Here is a 22709-nt window from a genome sequence, read left to right as displayed (position 1 = left end):
TTTTTTCTTTCACTTTGCTGATTTGAAAAGGGCAAGTTCATTATTGTAGCAATAGCCTATCTGAGTAGCCGCCCCCACGGGCAGCTCCTGCTGTCTTTATCTAACCAGGAGCTCACTCAGGAAAAGGAACTGTACAGGTGTGTAACGTGGCCCAGGTTTACCCAGAACAGGAACAAGTACGTAGCAACGGGGGACATTTATTGAGTGTGTACTGTGTACATGTCAAGTACTGTGAGGAGCATTACATCAATTATCTATTTATTACAACCACCCAATGAGTAAGTGCAGTTCTTATCCTCCACTTGAGGCTGAGGGAAGTCAAGTAGCTTGTTCAAGGCCACAGAGGTGGTTAAGTGACTTTTACAGATTCCAGATTATTAGCTCAGAATTGGCAAGCCTAAAGCACTGAGGTAGAGTTGTATGTTCTGACTGAAAGCAAGCCCAAGTCATATTGTTCTGTGAGAAGAGTTTTGTAAAACTGAAGAGTATATTTCAAAACATCACTGGCCTCCTTCCTACTCCTCTAACACTTGGCCACACAAAGGTAGGGTCTGGGGACCAGCAGCACTGGCATCCCCCTGGAGCTGGTGAGAAATGCAGACTCTCCCGTGGTGCCCCAGACCTTCTGAATCAGTATCTCCATTTTAACAGCACCACCAGGTGATCAGCAGACACAGGAAAGCTGAAGAGCCACCTGAGCCTGCCTGGACTGCTCTTCCCCCAGGCGTACGTACCTGTCTCACAGCCTCTCATTTCTTCTGTTGTTTGCTGTTAGGTACCATCCAGTCGACTCTGACCACAGCGACCCCATGTGACAGAGCAGAGCTGCCCCCATACGGTTTTCTTGGCTGTGCAGGAGTAGATCCTCAGGTCTTTCTCACAAGGAACTGCTGGGTGGGTTCAAACTGCTGACCTATCAGCAGCTGAGTGCTTAACCCTTTGCGCCATCAGGGTTCCTTTCATTTTTTACCTCTGCTTAACAGTCACCCCCTCAGAGAGGCCTTCCCTGACCTCTGTCACTATCTACCCTGCTTTCCCTTCTTCACAGCAGTGATCACGGCCTAAGATCACGTACTTCTTTATTATCTGTTCCTCCCACTATACTGTAAGCTGCCTCAGGGCTGAGACTTGGTCTCTCCAGCACAAGGACAGAGGCTGTCAGTGCTTGGTGAGTGCTGTGAATGAACAACTGCATCACGTGCAAATATCTAAATTAACAGTGGAAGTCCCTGGGACATGGAAAGGGGAGACTGAGGAAAGGGTATGCCCCTTTTTCCATCCGTAGCTATTGCAATTTTCAAAGGAGTATGTACTGTTTTCATAAATTATTAAACACCTTTTAAATAATTTAACAAACTGCCTCAAGATATATCATAGCACAAAAAACATCCTTTCCTTCTAAAAAAGGCTTTAGGTTTTATTCATTTATCAGATTACACTTTAATAAATAAGGAGTCATCTCCTTTTAAGGACCTGTTCCCTGTCCCCCTGGCCCCCCAAGACATGCCATTATAGTAAACCAGGAATTTTCTTTTCAAAACGCAGACATTAAGACAATACTGTGTTGCTTATACACTGTCCCTGCAGGCAGGCCAGGCCCATAAACGGCCTGCCTGATTCTTGCAGTGGTGCAGACCCTCTGTTCAGGGGGACCATCACGAATGCCAGATAGACGGAACAGATTCAAATCAGAGTCCACAAAAGAAAACAATCTTTACTGATGAATCATTTATTTGGACAAGACCAAAACGTCTCTGTACTGTTTCCTTTTATACAGAAAGTGGAACATTTCACATATATTAGTTTTTCTCTTTCTCAACAGAATTCACTTCAATCTGGTAGCAGGAACTGCTTCTCATTTTAGGATTCACGTTTTAGTAACACATATGCACCCATTACAGCCAAAAGCGCATACTGTAAAGGAAACACAGTGGAAAGTGACTGCGAGGGCTCAAAATAAATTTGGTCTAGAAATGTATTCAGATGAAGTCTATTCGATACTAGACTTGAGCACAAAACCAAAAGGTGACCTCTTTCCCCTTGCCTTACCCTCCAAACTAGCTGTTCAGTGCTCCATATGGTTAAAACCCCAAAAATATACTGATGGGCTAAGGCGGCTCAAACACTGACCACCGCCAGGGCACTACTTGCGGCAGCACAGGTCTCCCGTTCTTTGTCAAGTGATTTGAAAAGGTACCATTTTCTTCGAAGCTGGGAGACAGGCAGCACTGGGTTTAGCGTGTTGTTGCTGTCAAGCAGATTCTGACTCACGGTGACCCCTTGTGCGCAGAGTAGAACTGGCTCCATAGGGGTTTCAGGGTTGTGACCTCTCAGAAGCAGACTGCCAGGCCTGTCTTCCAAGGCGACTCTGGGGGGGTTCGAACCACTGACCTTTCAGCTAAGTTGTTGAATGGTTAACTGTTTGTGCCACCCATGGATTCAGGGTTTATTGTATTTTTGTATGTTTTTGAAATTTTCAGTTATAAAAAACAAAATTTTAGAACACACAGTGAACATAAAAGATAAAAGTGGCTATTTTAAATAATTTAAATGTTGATATTTAAATGATTACATTAATCTATAGTTAACTATACATACTCTGCAGAAAAATTAACTAGCAAAAGATTCTGGAGAAGACTGCATCTTTACAGCACTTTTAAAGAAAGCTCCATTAATTTTTAAGCTCCACTATTACATGCGTGCACACGTGCACACACACACACACACACACACACACAAGTTCTTACCTTGAATTTTGGATAGTCATTCATTATTATGGTAACCATACCAACATATGGTAAAAACCTAAATTGTGGAATAAAAAGCAAGAAATATAAAAATTGTTTTTTAACAAATTACAGCTGCATTTGAAAACACTCTAAGTCAGTCTTAGGAAGCAAATCTTCCTTGGGAATACCACTGATTGGGGCTGTAAGAACAACATTCACCAGTGATTCAAAAGGGTTTATTAGTTTAAAAAAAAAAAAAAGTATTAAAGCAAGGACAATCATGCAAAGATGAATATTTAAAGCCTTATCACAGAGCTGTTTTTAGTAGTAAAAACAGAAAATAATCTAACTGTCCATCAAAGGGGACTAGTTAAGTAAGTTACAATACTCAGTGGAACAGGATGTAGCTATTTAAAAAGACACAGATATAGATTTGACACAGAAAGCTATCTCCAACTTCCTGTTGGGTAAAAAAATCAAACTCTGTGTAAAATTATATATTCTATATTCACTCAAACACACACACCTTATACAGGCACAGACAGCACTTAGAACTTTCACCAAAGTGTTACATGGTGATTACTTCTGGGAGGATCTCTAGTAATTACCGCTTAAAATCCACAGATAATCTCTAGGTAAGAACTTATTTCTAAAATAAAGTTAGACCCATGGTATAGATGTTATTGTTGTGTGCTGCTGAGTCGATTCGAACTCATAGTGACCCTACAGGACACAGGAGAACTGCCCCAAAGCATTTCCTAGGCTGCCGTCTTTATGAGAGCAGATTGCTAAGTCTTTTCTCCTGCAGAGCAGCTGCTGGGTTCAAACTGCTGCCTTAGCCAAGCCCTTAACTATTGTGCCACTGAGGCTCCTTATACATAATACATTTGGATTCAATTTGGGGTTTTAGGTACTCAGGAAGTTCTAAGTTTTATTCATTCTTCATGGTGCAAACTAAACTACCTAGAACGCTCCTGACACATAAATATATGTAATGAACAAATCTGCTGTCCTATAAATTTAGTTTGTTTCTACTTATTTTTCTGGTTTCTGAGCCTTCTATAGAACTTAGAAGTTAGTGCTCACCCTCTTGCTCTTCCCACCACGTCCTTCTTTTCAAGCCAGTTCTGGCCTTCTTTGTACAAGCCTCTATCATCAACTTCATTATTATCTCCTTTAGTCAGGAACTTGATGTCTCCATTATCTCTGGAAAGCAAAACGACATCCTCTCAAAAATAATTTTCAGCACAGTATCATTAAAGAATGCCATTAGTTTACTGCAGACTTCACGGTCTGCCCTGAGCATTTAGGAAAATGAAGATAACTTAATCCTCCCTTGGCGTGAGATGACTGCTTACAGATACCCATTCAACTGGGGCGCAAATCTAAAGACTTCAGTTCTAAAACACTCAAGTAACTCTGACAACCAGAAAGCACGGCAGAGCAGATGGGCACTGGTAAGATGATGACTAGCTCCCAGCAGGGCACACGATAAAGAAAATGCTGGTACCTAACTTCTTTTTAAATCTGAAAACAAGGTTATTAATGCCATTCACCAGTGGACAAAATCATGTGAATTAACCACTGTGCAATTCTTACAAGTCCAGATTTCTAATACACTGACATCTTGCTACTGATGAGTGATTTTCAGGTTCACCTCAAGTCACAATAGGCCAGACAGTCGAGACATAAGGCTGGTTTAACATTATATGTTGGACTTGAACTGTTTTCATTCTTTCTTAGCCTCTAAGGACCAACTCGTTAATATGGATTTTATTCCTCTTCTCTCTAGACATAAACTTGGTCTCAGGTCACACAGATTTGAGCACAAGGTAATTGAGGCACAAGTGTGCTCTTAGCTCTCCTCAAACTTGCTTTTCCTTGGCAAATGGGGAGTGTTGATGCATTATTTCCTTCACCACTCAGTATAGTGGTATAAAATTCAGTTTGCAACAAAACAAGAATCACAAATGGCATAAAACCAGTGTGTTAAAGATACATATGGAATTCATTTTAAATCTTATAAGCTGGTGCTCAGATAGCCTTGGCACTAGAAACACAACACTGTAGCATTTTATAACTATAAAGACAGTAAGACAAAAGAGAAAATGCACTATTATAATTAGATAAAATATTAAAAGCCCAAAAGATTTGAAACCAGGTCAAATATGAGCAAGTTCATTTGCAGCCATGATTATAAACGAAACGAAGAGGATAAAAATCCTTGGAGTCTCTCTCTCACAATTCATGCAGATAACAATAAATAATCATCATTTGCTCAACTTTCAACAATTCTTCATCTTCAGTAATTCTTTTTAAGCCAGGTGAGAGTGCTGTCACGTTGTGACTGAGGAAGTGTCCTCACCAGTGAGTTGACCAGCAGAAATCAGTAACCGTTAGTACATTACCAGTGTGCTAACACAAACTGAAACAGATTACTCCAATGTTTAGAGTGAAATGAAGGGACAATCTTAAGGAGCAACATCTTTAGGAAACACCTCAAAGCAGTCAGTGGGATGGGAATACTGCAGATGGACAAATAGTTACATCACACACACACGTGTACACATGCACACACAACACACAGAGGGAATGAGAACTGCTCTGTTATTTCAGAAACACGCAGATGTTGTTGTTAGGTGCCACTGAGTAGGTTCTGACACAGCGACCCTATGTACAACAGAATGAAACACTGCCTGGTCCTGTGCCGTCTTCATGGTCATTGTTATGCTTGAACCCACTGTTGCAGCCACTGTGTCAATCCATCTCATCGGACGTCTTCCTCTTTTTCGGTGACCCTCTACTTTACCAAGTGTGATATCCTTCTCCAGGGACTGATCCCTCGTGTCCAAAGTATGTGAGACGAAGTCTTGCCATCCTCGCTTCTAAGGAGCATTCTGACTGTACTTCTTCCAAGGTGGATACGCACACCTAAATTTAACGCCACAATTTATGCAGGTAAAGAACGCTGCACTATGCTGCACAAAGATCAATCAATAACCAAGAATACAGAATGTAACGTTTTTGCTAATTATATGAAGTACTCTCTCCTAGGAACTTAATATATTTTAGATAGAAAGAAACGTCTCTGGCTCCCCCCAGAAGTCTTACGAACTCATCACTGGCAATGAGGGTAAGTCCATTTGTGCGGGGAAATAATGCAGAATATACAACGACCAAATCATGAGGAAGGGATTTTTCTCCATCCAGGACTGACATTACTGCCGAGAATGGCATTCTGGTCAAAGTGACATAGAGAAGTAGCCAGCTTCTTTGCATTTCAGAAAATAATTCTCACATTGAAATAATTCTCAGTTACAATGGGATTTGACTTATTTTTGAGACTCTTTTAAATAACTAATATCATGCTAGAATACATTCCACCTTACATGTGTGCAGCAATGAGTTTAAGTGTTTTAATAGGCATTAGTTCATTCAGTTCTCATAGTAACCCTACGAGTTGTCGTGGGGAAAGTATCATCACTCCTGCCTCACAGACTGAGTCAGGCAGCTGGTCCAAAGTCATCCAGTCTGCAAACAGCAGAGCTAGGAACATAATCCAGTGCTTATTCTACTTTGTAATTAACCATTAAAACTGGATTCTGGAGGGTGTGAATGGTTGTGGACTCAAAAAATGTAATCAATGTCACTGAATTGTACATGTGGAAACTGAATTGCTGTTTGTTCTGCTATGTATATTCTCTACAACAACAAAAAATAAATTATGTAAATATGTATATTTAAAACACTGTCTACCAGAATGTTACAAAATACAACCAAAAAAAAGTAAAGCCTCTTTACTTTTCGTGGACTTTGATTACTCTATGAACTATTGGAATGTCTCGTCCTTCAACTTTAAAGACAACTATTTCACCAGCTCTAATGGGGTCTTCCCGGAAATTGGTTAGGAACAGAAGGTCTCCCCTGTGGAAGGCTGGCTCCATGCTGCCACTAGAAAGAAACACAAAATAGACATCAGAATTAGCCTGCATTCATAGGGTGAGCATTGCGATTTATAAAGAATATAGGTAAGAAACATGCCAGTGAGATTTTAAATTGTTCATCAATAATCAAGTAAATCTGATAAGGTATAAAACAAGCCATGCTGGTTTCCTTCTGACCCCTTAAAGTGATAACAATAAGAGAGAAAGGAAACGATTTCTTCTTGGATTTAAGTGCAAAAACGGCACTCGCAAGCCCCTATTAGTGAAAAAACGTATCAAGAAAGATGTGGACTCTCTGTTGTAGAAGCTGACGATTTAGCCTAAAGAAGAAAACCTTACATCTATATTACCACTTGCATTCAGAACTACAGACTCTTAGAGCTGGTTAATACTCTAGCGGCAATTCTTTTGTTTTATAGTGTTTCCCCAGCACCTATGACACTGAAATACTTGTTCAAGGAACGATAAACAAACAAATGAATAAACTTAAGGAGGAAGCCTACCCAGAGCCAAGCTAAGGGTTGAGACAAAACTTGAACCCACATCCTTTGACTCCTGCAGCATCATCCATTTGATCATATTCCATGACGTGGCAGTGGGGCCCAGTAGACGGAACGGGCACTGGCTTGGGAGCCAAGAACGCTGCATGCTGGCCTCGGCTTCTGCACTGGTCAATGGTGCCCCTGACCAAGTTGCTGCTACAGCCCTTTCTTCTACGTACATACATACACGTATATACATACATCTATCCATCCTTCTCTACCAACAGTGAGATGCCATGATATAAAAAACACACTGGACAGAGAGACATCTTGAACCATCTAAAAGCTCCCAAACATCACAATTGAATTTCAAATTGACTGTTAAATTTTTTTTCCCCTTGGATGACATTATGGCTGCATTATTTTAACTATAGTGCTAGCTTTTCTAAAATAAACAGGCTGTACTTTTACAAGCATAACTGTCTTGAGAAAAGAGTAACCATCTACAACAGTACTGCTGAGGAAGCTTGACCATGCTAGGTGGTAGGGACACACACTCCCTGCCTATTTGGTACAAGGAAAGCCAAGTCATATTTGTAAATTGGTTATGTTTAAAAAACAAATGCTGCATTAATACCATATTATTATAGAAGTAAATTGTCACTTTCAGTGGATTAAAACATTGCTTAAAATACAGGAACGAAAATGTTGCACAATTACTAGAACACCAACATCTATATAATTAAAGCTCAAGATGTCTATTGAAAAGTATAAGATTTTTCACAGGCAGTCAGAAAAAATGAAAAAGTCTCAAAACAGATTATCAATAAAGAATACTCTAGTTATCTACTTCAAACACTAATTCCGGGCTGTCACACAGGCTCCTCCCTCAGTCAGGGAGCCGCAGTCTGAGGGAGGAGGAGGCTGGCTTCCAGGACGTACCTCAGCACCACCACGATGGGGCTCTCGCTGCCAGTGAGGACAATCAAGCCTTTCCATATCATGAGTGCGGAGGACACGATCATGGCGAAGTTCAAAACCTGGTAATAGAGCTGGAACGAAAACGGACAAACCAAACGTGAGAACCAATGGCAGAATGTTCACGAACCCTAAGCTGGAGACATGCTTATAAAAAACTGTGTTTAGGGCATGGAACTAATCCACAAAAAGCACAGAGTTAGGCAGCATTCAAATTTCTGTCCATGGAATGATTGAGCCTTCCAGATGTCATCTCTCCTTAAGTGGGAGCAAATGGGGGAAACAACAGAGCAATCAGTGGGACTGGCTTTCTTAAAGCCTCATTAAGGCTCTATTTGCCTCTCCAAGATTTCCCACCACCTTAAGCCCTAAAATAGGAGTCCCTGGGTGATGTAAATGCTTAAGCACTCAGCTACTGTCATGGATTGAATTGTGTCTCCCAAAAATATCTGTCAACTTGGCTAGGTCATGATTCCCAGTACTGTATGATTGTCTACCATTTTGTCATCCGATGTGACTTCCCTATGTGTTGTAAATCCTATCACTATGATATAATGAGATGGATTAATGGCAGTTACATTGATGAGATCTACAAGATTAGATAGTGTCTTAAGCCAATCTCTTTTGACATCTAAAAGAGAGAAGTGAGCAGGGAGACATGGGGACCTCATACCACCAAGAAAGCAGTGCCAGAAGCAGAGTGAGTCCTTTGGACCTGAGGTTCCTGTGCTGAGATACTCCCAGACCAAGAGAAGACTGATGACAAGGACCTTCCTCCAGAGCCAACAGAGCGAGAAAGCCTTTCCCTGGAGCCAGCGCCCTGAATTTGGACTTCCAGCCTACTGGACTGTGAGAGAATAAACTTCTCTTTGTTAAAGCCATCCACTTGTGGTATTTCTGTTATGGCAGCATGATGACCAAGACAGCTACTAACCAAAAGGTTAGCAGTTTGAATCTACCCAGAGTTGCCTCAGAAGAAAGGCCTGGTGATCTACTTCTGAAAGATCACAGCCACTGAAAACCCTCTGGAGCTCAGTTCTACTCGGAAACACGAGGTCACTATGAGCCAGAATCAATCGACAGCAACTGATTTTTGTTTGTTTTTAAAGCCTAAAAGGCTTGAGTTTTACCACTAGATCCTCCCACTATAGACTCTGGCTACTGTTCAGGGTAGAGGGCACAGGTCTGAGCCTGGGGGCCTGGGACAGGTAGCATGGATTCACCTAGAACTCGCCTCTAGCCCCATGGCCAAAGACTGCCCTGCCTCAAATGCAGACTAAGTGATGAGGCCATGTTGCATCTTAAATTTACATTTTAGAAGTGAACAAAAAAAGTTAAACACCTGAATGTTAAATTTCCCGTAAATGTCTTTAAAAAGTGAACAAAAAATATTTGGTTAAGAACACCAGCAGGACGGCCACACAAGTCAATATTTAACTTTCCTGCTATTATGTTAGTTATGACAGAGCTTTTAAGCTGATCTTACTCCACCTTAGACCACTGAGTTAAGATACCCATGGTTTGTCCTTGCTTCCACCCTGTGTCTTACACACTGAAGCACAAAGCTCTTGCCTGCTGACAGCTGCCTCCACAAAGGCCAACCCCTGGGGACTCAGGAGAAAGGCCACACCTGCCCACATCACAAGCACCTGTCCGGTTACAGTTGAACTGCTAGGTTAGAATGCCCGCCTACCTCCAAGAGGCTACGGGGACTAAAGCCACCATGCCTAGCACCACTCAGAATGTAAGCCTCTCAGCACTTGCCAGAGTATCCTCCTGGGAGCCTCCCGACTTCGGTACCAGCCTCTGCCCTCCTTTTCACAACCTCTGCTGTTTTTCCAGTGATCTGAAGAGCCATGTGGACGGCCAATCCAACACTCAGGCTTCTCAATTCCTTGACCTCTCCATCTCCAACAACCTTCTCCCCTCCACCTGAGCCACCCACTCAAACACAGGTAGTCCCCAATTTACAGTGGGGTTCTGTTCTGAAGACTCTATCGTAAGTCGGTTCTGAAGTTAAGTTCAATGTCTTTTTTTGTTGTTTTCATCATCATTGCCTTCTATTATCAGTATCTTTATAAATCTGATCTGTGTTTGTCTTTGAGGGTTAGAAACATTACATATAAACTTACAGATATGTTTTAATACATACATACATAAAAAAATACACAAGTCATAAAAATTTACTCTGACAACGAAGAAGAGTTGATGTTAGCATTTTTTCATTTGTGGTAACAACTCCACTTGTGGAAGTTTCTGGATCATCTGGGTTATCCCTGGGAATGAAGATGGCACTTCTAGTCAGAAAATTAATGAGTTGTCTGTATGGTCCTTTTCTTTTTCTTCATGTATTTTGCAGTAACATCTCACTGCTTCCTGAATCTGCCTATTGCCTTTAGCAAAGCGATCAGTGTTTGGGTCCATGTTTTCAAGCAACTGAAGCCCGTACTTTAGTTTAGAAAAAACTTCAGCTAATCCTTTCACTGTGAAATTTTCTTGACAACTTCTTCCTCTTCCTCATTATTTTCCTTCTTCAGCATTTCTTTCCTCTTCAAAATCCATTAAGTCTTGGTCTGTCAATTCCCCTTCTTCATGATCTATGAGCTGTATTACTAACGATAAGATGTACCAAAAAAAAAAAAAAAAAAATCACCCCGGACGGTCATAAGTGCAGTTCATTGTAACTCGAATGTGTCATAAGTCGGGGATTACTTGTAGGGCATAGTTCTTTCCACTATGAGACTTTTATTTCACCCTGAAATCTCCTCTGCCCAGAAGGTCCCCTCCTTGGATCCCTTAGCATACCTAACGTTCACTCATCTTTAAGTCACACTTTAAACATGAGTTCCCAAAGGAAGCCTTCCCTGACTCTCTAGCCTAGTAGTCAGGAAGCTCTTTGTGTAAAGAGACAGATAGTAAATATTTTAGGTTTATAAGCTATACAGTCCCTGTGAAAACTACTCAACTCTGCCACTGTAGCCGGAAAACAGCCATAGACAACCTGTAAAAGAATGAACATGGCTGTGTTCCAATAAAACTTTATTTACCAAAAAAAAAAAAAAAACAGGCAGCACGTTGGAGTTTGACAACTTCTGTTGGCCAGCCTAGGTCCTCCTGTTATATATTCTCTCAGCATCCTGTACTTCTTTATAGCATCCATCACCAACATAATTATATATATAATTATTTAATGTGTCTGTCACACTAGACTGTGAGTTCCACATGGCAGGGTCATTTTGGCCTTGTTCATCACAGCAGTAACCTCAGTGTTCAGGACAGATGTGGCAAAAAGTAAGTACTCAAATTGTTTAATAAATAGTGACAAGATAAATATCCTTAATACATGGCAGGTGCAAAAAAACTGCCAGTAAGAAAAACACAGAATTCCAATGAAAAAGGGGTAAAACCTTAAAACGATATATCAAAAAGGAAGTAAAAGTGGCAAATAAACATTTTAAATATTCAAACCAATAATCTTATCTCCTCCTCCCCCCCACCTTTTTTCCTTTTGCCTAGCAAATTTAGATTGTTAATAATAATAATACAAATACTCAGTGCTAGCAAAGGTACACTGTGGCACCACGTAACATTCCCTTGTTCTGTTCCAATGGATGCCTCTTGGTCTATGTACAGATTCCTCATGAGCACAATTAAGTGTTCTGGAATCCCCATTCTTCCCAATGTTATCCATAATTTGTTATGATCCACACAGTGGTAGGATTGTAAGCTGATACAACCATTCTGAAAGCAATTTGGCATTAGTATCAACAGGTTACTCTTGGCCCAATAATCCCACTTTTAGAAATTTAGTTTAAACTAAAGGCATATAGGGAACTATGGCCCAAAGATGTTTATCATAACCTTATTTTAATAAGGAGAAAAAAGCAATAAATGAGCACCAACAGGGAAAGGACCAAGTTATGGCATATTATTCCAGTATTCAGAACAATGCATAAAGAATTTTAATGACATGACCAACCACTTAAGATATGCTATGTGAAAAATGTAGACTGCAGGAGGATCTCAATACTGTAAAACAAACACGAGGAGACTCCTCAAGACGCAGAGGCTATCTGAGGGTAGTGGAATTATGAGTCCTTGAATTTTCTCCTTTAAACTATTTTCTATTTTTTATATTTCCTATAATGAACATGAGTTAGTTCCAAAATCTGGCGGTGAGGGAGATTTAAAGGATGTGCAACTCCCCAGAATATTATACGGCCACTAAAACGAGCATTTTGAAAGTGTGACAACACATGAAAACATATCCTGATGTGATGTAAGGTGGGAAAAGCAGAGCCCAAAACTCTTTCTCTGCTCATATTACAACTATAGGAAATTATGTAATTTCAGGCAATTATGAAAGAGACAAATGAAAAGTGGGGACATAAAAAAGTAAATGAAGATAATTAAGATATTTGGATGGAACAAATAAAAATGGAAAATGAAATGTAATTCAAAATTAAAGTTATACACCACTTTTTAAATAAATTACATGGCTACTGTGTCAACAGCATTATTCCCCCCTCGAGAGCAAAAAAAGAAACTGGAGGGCTAAGCAGGCATTGTTAAAGTGCTGGGCTATGATTGGTTAAATGGTTGCATCTAAAGTCAGCCTTGTAAGTCACATTAGTTCACATTCAAAAACTTCCCCACCTGCCTCCCTTGACCTAAAAGTTTTGATAAATAACCACTGTCTCACTATGAATTACAGATCTGATTGGGAAAGCCCCATGCCATTTTTAGACAAGATTTCAAACCACCTGGCTCCCCCTCCGAAAAAGCAAATTATAAAACTTGCCACTTTGCTAATAAAGATCTCACAGTAAGAATATATTTTCTGACATGATTTTCTATGTTGAAAAATTGATTGAGGGGAAGTAAAATTAATTCCCCAAAAGAACTTCCTTTGAGCAACACATCTATCTGATAAAGAAATGTCCAATTACACAAAAACCTCATAATCAAGTCAGTTGGGAAACCACAGATCACACTTCCAATGCCCTAGCTTTAATAGACCTACTAAGCTGAGTCTAGATTTGAAACCCTGAAATCTAGAAGCATGATCCTGATTTAACCACGGACAGGACTGAACTAGATCTAAACAGCACACCACATTTCACTGGTGCCTTTTGTTGTTGTTTACCCTTGCCTACCAATTCTGTATGCTCAGCACTTAATAAGAAGCAAGCTCACACTCGGTAATTGTTAAGCAAGGATGAAATAGCCAATGTCTGAGAGTTTTAAGCCAAGGTTTCAAACAAGATATTCTGGCTACCAGAACAGTAGAAATGCCAGTAGCTGTACTTCTTCCTCTCTTTCTCACTGCAGAAACAAAGAGTCCTTGTCTTGCATATGGCTATTGCCTTAATTTATAGCAAGCAAGGACAGCCGAGAATGGCAGCCCTACTTCCAAGACTGGTGGCACATGCGTGTTTGACAATGTGTCATAAAGATGCTATTTAGGGGGAAAAAAGATGAGCAAAAGGATAAACACAGTAACCCAGTGCTGTTGAGTCGATTCCAATTTAGAGATTTTAAAAAGTAGTAGGAGGCAGTGGGTTTCAGCTTCTAAATTTTAATGAGAAGATCAGCAAAACACGACCAATGCAAGCAGCTACTGATAGGTCTTATCACAGCAGGGGGCGGGGATGACACACAGCTTTCAAAAGTCAATCTGGTTTAGGAATTGATACACTCATCAGAGGCCTTCTCTGATAGTCTGCAATTATAAGCATCAGTAATCAGTACCAGCTTTAGAGACATTTAAAAAAAATAGCCAATAAGTCTAGGTTTTTAAATAAAGCACGGTTTCCTGGAGGATTTTCTTGTGAACATTTTCAATGCTCAGCTCACGAGCAGTTGGTTTTTCAAGCTAGAAATAATCTATTAGAAGTCCTGCTGGCACAGTGGTTAAGCGCTGGGCTGCTAACCAAAAGGTCAGTGGTTTGAACCTACCAGCTGCTCCATAGGAGAAAGATGTGGCAGTCTGCTTCGCTAAAGATTCCAGCCTAGAAAACCCTACCAGGCAGTTCTAGTCTGTCCCTACAGGGTCACTATGAGTCAGAACCAGCTCAACAGTAACGGGTTTTTAATAATCTGTTACAGCTCATCTTAGTTACAGAAATTCACAGGAGTTCACCAGCTGTGCACCCCTACAAACAGCCAGATCCTAAAGCAAAGTTCGTGATACCCAAGTCACCAAACTCTCCCATACTACTGCACCTGAAATTCTACTTGGAAGAGAAAAAAGCAACACAAAACATGATCAACTATATGCTGTTTACAAGAGACACACCTTAAACCCAAGGACACAAACAGGTTGAAAGTGAAAGGATGGAAAAAATATTCCATGCAGATAATAACCAAGAGAGCTGAGGTGGCAATCTTAATATCAAAGTAGACTTTAAGACAAAATCTGTCAGAAAAATAAAGATGAACATTATACAATGTAAAAGGGTCAATTAATCAAGAAGATTTAACAATCATAAATATATACGCACCCAATATTGGGGCACCTGGGAAACCCTGGTGGCATAGTGGTTAAGAGCTAAGGCTGCTCACCAAAAGGCTGGCAGTTCAAATCCACCAGGCGCTCCTTGGAAACTGTACGGGGCAATTCTACTCTGTTGTATAAGGTCTCTATGAGTCGGAATCAACTCGAGGGCAATGGTTTTCTTTTTTTTTTGAGGGGGAAGGCACCTAAATATATAAAGCAAACACTGATAGGATTGAAGGGAAAAATAGACAGTACTACAATACCAATTTAATACACCGCTTTCAATATTGGATAGAACATCTAGAAAGACGATCAAGGGAACAGAGGATCTGAATGACACAATAAACCAACTTGACTTAAGAGACACATATAGAACACTTCACCCAAAAACAGCACAATATATACTCTGCTCCAGTGCACACGGATCACTCTCCAAGACAGACCACGTTTTAGGCCACAAAGCAAGTCTTGATAAATTTTAAAATATTGAAATCATAAGAAGTATTTTCTTTTTCCACAACAGAGTGAAGCTGGATATCAGTAACAGAAAAAAAAAAAAAAAACCTGGAAAATACACAAACATATGCAAATTGAACAACACACAAACTACCAATGGGTCAAAGAAGAAATCAAAAACGATATCAAAAATTTCTTAGTGTCAAATGAAAATCAGAGCACAACATACCAAAACTTACAGGCTGCAGTGAAGGGAGTACTCAGAGAGAAACTTATAGCAATAAAAGCCTACATTAAAAAAGAAGAAAAATCTTAAATTAACAGCCTAACTCGACAACTCTAGGAACTAGAAAGACAAGAGCAAACTAAGCCTAAACCCACCCAGAAGAATGGAAATAACAAAGATTGGAGTATTAAATAAATAAAACTGAAAACAGAAATTGAGACTCAATAAAACCCTAAGTTGGTTCTTGAAAAGATGAATAAAGAAGATAAAACTTTAGCTAGACTGGCAAAGAAAAGGTGCAAATAACCAAAATAAAAAAGTAGACATTACAACTGACCTGACAGAAATAAAGAGAATCATGACAGAGTATTATGAACAACTGTATAACAATAAACTGGCTAACCTAGATGAAATGGACATCTTCTAAGAAGCACACAACCTAACCAAATTGACTCAAGAGGAAATAGAAAGTCTCAACAGACCCATAACAAGTGAAGAGACTGAAACAATGATCAAAAACCTCCCAACAATAACAAGAAAAAAAGTCCTGGACCAGATGGCTTCACTGGGGAATTCTACCAAACATTTAGAAAAGAATTGATGCCAGTACTATTTAAACTCTTCCAAAAGATAGAGAAGGAAGGAATACTCCCTAATTCATTCTACAAAGCAAACATAACCCTGATACTCAAACCAGACAAAGACACCACAAAAGAAAGAAAAAAACTACAGGCCAATATTTCTTATGAATATACATGCAAAAACCCTCAAAAAAATACTACTGAACAGAATCCAATAGCATATTAAAAGAGTCATAGTCCATGAGCAAGTGGGATTTAATCCAGGAATGCACAGATGGTTCAACATTAGAAAATCAATCAACATAATACACCACATCAACAGAACAAAGGAAAAGAACATGACAATCTGTATGGATGCATAAAAAGCATTTGATAAAATCCAATACCCTTTCTTGTTGAAAACCCTAAAGAAGATTGGAAGAGAAAGGATATCCCTCTACATGATTCAGGGCATACATGAAAAGCCAACAGAAAACATTATACTTAATGGAGAAAGACTAAGAGTTTCACCCTCGAAATCGGGAACAAGACAAGGGTGTCCGCTCTCACCACTTCTATTCAATATTGTATTAGAAGTCTTATCCAGGGCAATTAAAACAAGAAAAATAAATAAAAAGTATCTAGATAGAAAAAGAAGTAATTATACAATTTTTTCTATATAAAAAATCCCAAAGAGTCCACGAGAAAACTTCTAGACCTAATAGAGGAATTTAGCAGTTTCAGGGCACAAGGTCAACAGACAAAAATTTTTTAAAATTGGGTTTCTATACACCCAGAATGAGAAATCTGAAAGAGAAATTAGGGGAACAATTCCATTTACAATAGTATCTAAGAGAACAAAATATCTAGGACTAAATCTAACCAGGAATGTGAAGGACTTATACAACAAAAACTATAAAACATTGCTAAAAGAGATTAAAGAATATTTAAATAAACGGAAAGATGTTTCATTTTCATGGACTGGACGACTTAAGATTGTTTAGATGCCAATGCTACTTAAGGCAATTTATAGATTCAATGCAATCCCAATCAAAATTCCAACAGCCTTCTTTACAAAAATAGAAAAACCGATCCTCAATTTTATATGGAAAGGCAAGAGGCTTCAAATAGCTAAAACAATGCTGAAAGAGAAGAACAAAGTAGGTGGACCCACACTTCCTGATTTTAAAACATACTATACAGTACAGTAATCAAAACAGCCTGGTACTGGTGTAACAACAGACAAATAGACCAATGAAACAGAATTGAGAGTCCAGAAATAAACCCACACATCTATGTTCAACGGATTTTTTGACAAGGGTATTAAGTCCATTCAAGGGAAAGAAGACTCCTAAATAAATGGTGTTGGGAAAATTGGATTTCCACATGCAGAAAAATGAAACAGGATCCATGCCTCACACCATACACGAAAACAAATCCAAAATCGATTAAGGGCCTGAATGTGCAAATTAAAACTATAAAATTCTTATAAGAACAGGCAAGGGCAATACTGTCAGGCCTAGCTTTCAACAATGGATTACCTAATATAACAACAAAAGCACAAACAGCAAAAGACAAAATAAATAAATGGGACCTCATAAAAATTAAAAACTTTTGTTCATCAAAAGACTTCACCAAAAAAGTGAAAAGACAAGCTACTGACTGGGCAAATATCTTTGGAAACCATGTATTCTGACAAGAATCTAATAACCAAAACATATACAAAACTTCGACAACTTAACAAAAAGACAACTCAATCATAAAATGGGCAAAGGACTTGAATAGACATTTCATCAAATAGGACATTCAAATGGCCACCAAACACATGAAAAGATGCCAGCATCATTAGCCATCAGAGAGATGCAAATCAAAACCACAATGAGATACCATTACACTCCCACTAGGATGGCTAAAATAAAAAAAAAAAGAAAAAATGTTGGCAGAGGATATGGGGACTACGGAACCCTTATCCATTGCTGGTGGGAATGCAAAATGGTACAGCCATCATGGAAACCAGTGTGGCAGTTCCTCAGAAAACCAAAAATAGAACTACCATATGACCCAGTAATTCCACTCCTAGGTATATACTCAACTTAAAAACAGAGACTCAAAGAGACTTGTACACCAATGTTCACTGCAGCATTATTCACAATAGCAAAAAGGTGGAAACAACCTAAACGTCCATGAACAGATGAATGAATAAACAAAATGTGGTACATACATGCAATGGAATACTACTCAGCCAGTAGGAGAAATGAAGTCTTGATATATGCTTCAGTATGGAGTACGAAGACATTATGCTGAGTGAAATAAGCCAATCACGAAAGGACAAATACTGTATGATCCCACTTACATAAAAAGACAAGAAAAGGCATATACATGGAGACCAAAGCTTATTAGTGGTTACCAGGGACTGGCAGGAGGGGGAATAGGAGAGGTAACTGTGATGGAAAAATCACATCGATTAAAGGTAGGGCTGCACAGCTGATTGTACTTGCTGTCAATAAGTCGTACAGCTGTAAAAAGTTGAATTGACAAATGTTGTGTGATAGATATATTTACAACAATGACCGAAAAAAAAAAAAAGAGAAAGCGGCTGCTTACGTACACCCAAATACCTCATGGGATTTGGTTCCTTGGTTTGGAGGTTCAGGGTCATGGTTTCATGGGACATCCCAGTTAACTGGCTTAATAATGTTGCCCGTTCAGTGCTCATGCTCTGCCTCCTAGTTTGTTGGTAGTGCCTAGGGTATTAAAATCTTGCAAGTGGCCATCCAAGGCACAACAATTGGTCTCTATACACTTGGAGCAACAGAGAAAGAAGGAAGAGTCAGGAATAGAAGGGGTATATGGAATATGTGGCTAATTGCCTTCATGAACAGCTGCATCCTTTGCCATGAGACCAGAAGAACTGGATGGTGCCCGGACACCATGACTGAGCATTTTGATCGAAGATTGCATAGAAGAATCCTGATCAAAAGGGGGAAAATGCAGAACAGAATTTCAAATTCTCATGGAATCCAGACTTTCTGGAGCCACGGAGACTGGATGAACCCCTGAATTATTGCCCTGAGATAATCTTTAAACCTTAAACTAAAAATATCCCTTGATATTGTCTCAAAACCAAACAACAGTTTAGCTTAACTAGTAAAAGAGGTCTGCCTTGAGCATTATGCTCTCTTAAGAACTATCTACATGGGATCAAATTAACAACAGCAACTCGAAATATTAGATAGGAAACTTGGTGGGCAGTGGGTTTATGTTAATGGGAGAGGAACAACTCAGAAAAAGAGAATGAGAATGGTTGCACAACTGGGAGGATGTAACCAATGTAGGAACTGATGAATTGGTGTATGTTTTGGTGTGTACATTCTCAACCACAACAACAAAATAAAATTTTGAAAAAGCAACACATATGCCCAAAGGCAAAAGTCGTGTTCTGCAGTAGCCCCATCATTCCATTCCTCAATACAATAGAACAAATGAAACAAGGTGAAGTCAAAATCATGAGAATTAATACTATTTTCAAAGACAATCAACAACCCCCAGTAAGATGGTCCCATTTTTCTTAACATAATTTACTATTATTAGGAGGAGGAGTCGACCCCCGGTGGCACAAATGGTTAAACGTTGGACTACTAGTCCAAAGATTGATGGTTTGAACCCACCCAGAGACGCCTCAGAAGGCAGCCCTGACAATTTGCTTCTGAGAGGTCACAGCCTTGAAAACTCCATGTAGCACGGGGTTGCCATGAGTCAACTAACAACAGTGGTAGTATTTGTATCCGTCATAATATTCTACCTAGAAACTTAAACAATTCCTTCCTTTTTTTTTTTTTTTTTTTTTCTGGCTGAGGAGGCTTCCTGTCCTGTCCCTAATCACTCTTGCCTTATAGTGAGGAGATAATGACCCAAAGACACTGATGCTGGCCAGTCACTGGCTCAAGAGAGAGCAAGTTTTGCTCTGAGGTCCTCTCACAGTGGAATGAGAAATCAATTGCCCCCTGCTCAAAGATGCCACCCAAACTGCTTTCCCAACTCAACTGCAGCCAGAACGACAGACTCTGAAAAGGAAATAAGATCTCTGGAATTCCTTTCGGAACACTGATTCGGCCCACAATTATTGAGCACCACTTGTGTGCTCTCTAGGTACGAGGAGCCCCAGTCTGACAGATGGTCGGAGAAAACACTGACCGGGATCGGAAGAAGCCGCCTGGACATGCACTACTGGACAGCTCCCCTTGGCAGAAAGTTTCTTCCTTTCTACCACCCCGATCCGCGGACAGCCTTCCTCCGGGCGTCAGGCCTCTGAAGCACCACAGAGGTACGTGCAGACAGCTGTCACTCAGGCCCGGTCGTCTCTCCTCGCTTTCTCCACCACATCCTTAAGACCAGGCTCCTATTCTCTTCCCCTTTTTTTTATCTGGCCACTGTGCCCTGATTGTGCTCGGCAGCGCAAGAAAACACCCACACGCAGTCTGTGCGAATTTGAACGAAGGCCTCTGAAAGCCGGCCCGAGAGCTTCGGGTAACATCCCTGCCCCAGGCGCCGCTGCTACCCCGCCGGAGCCCTAGCCCCACAAGCCCCGACTTCCCCCAGCCCGGATTCGGCTCCAGGAGCGCCCCCCGCCCGTCTCTGCTACCTGGCGCTTGTTCATCTTCCTCAGGTCCCCGAATATGTCCAAGCCGGACGTGGGGAGATGCGTCCCCACAGGACCCGCACGCACCATGGCGGGGTCACGGGGGGCTGAGGAGACCCGCGGGTTCTACTTGTCACCCGTCAGCAGCAGAGCACCGCCCGGCCCCCATCCACCAACCCGCGTCCTGGAGAGCCAGGGCGAGCCCGCCCTCCTGCGAGGGCCACGCGACACGAGGCTCGCTCGGGCGTCTGGGAATCGTAGTCCCACGAGTCTTGGACCCCAGTCTATCTGGGAGGAGCCGGGAAGAGAAAACTACCACTCCCAGAATGCTGCGGGCCAAGAGCTCGTCCAGTAAGGCCCCAGGGGCGCTCCTGAGGAGGGCAGCGACGGGGCTCAGGCAATGTAGTCCGACACTTCCGAGGAACTTGGGGGAGCTTGTGATTCTGCGTATCTCAGGGGCAACTTGGAGAAGTGACTACTCAAGAGGAACAGAATTCCTCAGGACTCTGGTCAGGCGCCAAAAAGACACCTAAAGCTCCCTCGCTTTCACCTAACCGTGTATCTTGGCCATTGGATGACTGATACATGGAAGGCGGGGCTTCTGAGCTGGGGGCGGGCTGTGCTGAAACGGGGCGGAGCCTAAAGACAGGACTGAAGGGTGGTCGGGGCTTGGAAGAGGCGGAGCTTTTGATGCCTCTGTGTTGAGCGGTCTGACCATCTTTGAGCATGGTTGTATTTCAACGAATATCAATTGTATCAGTAAATAACCTAATTTTATACAAGAGAAGGCAAAGGCCAGGTAAGGTTAATTGACTTGGCCAAGCTCAAGTGGCAGAGTCTGGAGAAGAACTCAAACTTTAAAAATTTCCAAGTCCTGGATTTCCTTATTCCTGGTCCTGAATTACCTTTAGTTCATTCATTCATTCATTCATCATTTATGCATTATTTACTTAATTCATTTATTCATTCACAAATCTTTATGAACCGCCTACTATGAGCCTGGCCCAGTTTTAGATACTCGAAAAACATCAGTGAACCAAAGAAACATCCTTGCCTTTTTGAAGCTTACATTCTAGCACAAATTATCAAATATTTAACCCTTCCTCTTGAAATGTGTACTGTAGCATTATTGAATTACAGTGTTTTCTTTTTGAGCACCTCAAACTGTCCTACTGTCACACCCTTTTCCTGCTGGACTCCCTGTTTATAATGCCCTCCCTTTGTCCCAGTTCTCTCTCTGAAGACTCCACCACACCCTTAAAACAAGGGGTCAAACCCTTTCCCCCAAGATTCAGGTTCCCTTCACTTATGGTGTTCCTACTGGACATCAGCCACCCCCTTCTTATGGTCATTCTCACATATTCTCTATCTCCTCACAGAACTATGTGATTCTCTAGGGAAGAGACTGAATCTTTTCAATTCTGGTCTGTGGCAGCAAATACAGTGCCTGGCAGGTAGTAGATGAGTTGTCCAGCTCCTGGCTAAAAACCTATGTGTGATTTTTCAGGCCTGACCATAGGCAATTGTGTTACAACCCAGCGGCACCTGGACACAAGGTTGGCTGCATCTCCAAGAGACCAAAGAAAGACTCTGGAACCACTGATCATGACATATGGCTTATTTGGTTTTTTTTATGTACCAGGTGGTCAGTCCAGGGTGGCGGCTGGAAGAGTTTAGCACTCTGCAACTGCCTAGCAGGGGACACAAGCTTATATACCGTTCTAGCTGGGGCTAAGGCTTATTGTTTTTCTCCTAAGTCCTTGGAAAGCTAGCGTTCCCAGGGACTTCACGTACAGGCCCAGACATTTTTCTTCTTGTTGCTAAGGCATTCCTCAGCCTTGGCCACTGACCCAGTCATGCCACTCCCGGCCTTGTACCTTACCCTGAGTTCATCCCAGGCTCATGCCCAGCATGCTCCAGGGAAGAGCAAAGCTGGCTCCATTAGGAGGGGATGCATCTAGCTGAATAGCATTACCCTACAGCAATTACAAAGGCTTTATCTGGCAGGCCTCAGAGGGAGAGCTGCCCTCCCTAACCTCCTCAAACATTGGTGCACAGTTAGTGCACTGTAGTCTCTGAAGGAAGTTGCAGTCAAGGACTCAGACCCTGGTCACACCTCCCAGCCATGCTCTTTCTTAGCCCAGGTGCCTCCATACACAGGACTGTTTATCAGGGGCCTTCCATCGGGTGCCTCTG

The 22709-nt window shown here is 41.1% G+C and overlaps 1 protein-coding gene across 1 annotated transcript; it reads right to left on the bottom strand.

Annotated features, from left to right (window-relative positions):
* Positions 1–1713: 1713 nt before the first annotated feature.
* SEC11C (SEC11 homolog C, signal peptidase complex subunit) lies at positions 1714–20704 on the bottom strand. The gene is made up of 6 exons (XM_049901189.1): positions 20517–20704; positions 8098–8207; positions 6531–6680; positions 3816–3935; positions 2748–2805; positions 1714–1914 (listed from the first exon to the last, which is right to left on the bottom strand). The coding sequence occupies exons 1-6, from the start codon at positions 20601–20603 to the stop codon at positions 1861–1863; spliced, it is 579 nt and encodes a 192-aa protein (XP_049757146.1). The 5' UTR covers positions 20604–20704; the 3' UTR covers positions 1714–1860.
* Positions 20705–22709: the final 2005 nt, after the last annotated feature.

This window comes from Elephas maximus, chromosome 11 (genome assembly GCF_024166365.1).
Source record: "Elephas maximus indicus isolate mEleMax1 chromosome 11, mEleMax1 primary haplotype, whole genome shotgun sequence".
NCBI classification, from domain to species: Eukaryota; Metazoa; Chordata; class Mammalia; order Proboscidea; family Elephantidae; genus Elephas; species Elephas maximus.
The sequence above is the reverse complement of the archived record's forward strand: the minus strand, read 5'-3'. Positions and strand labels throughout refer to the sequence as shown.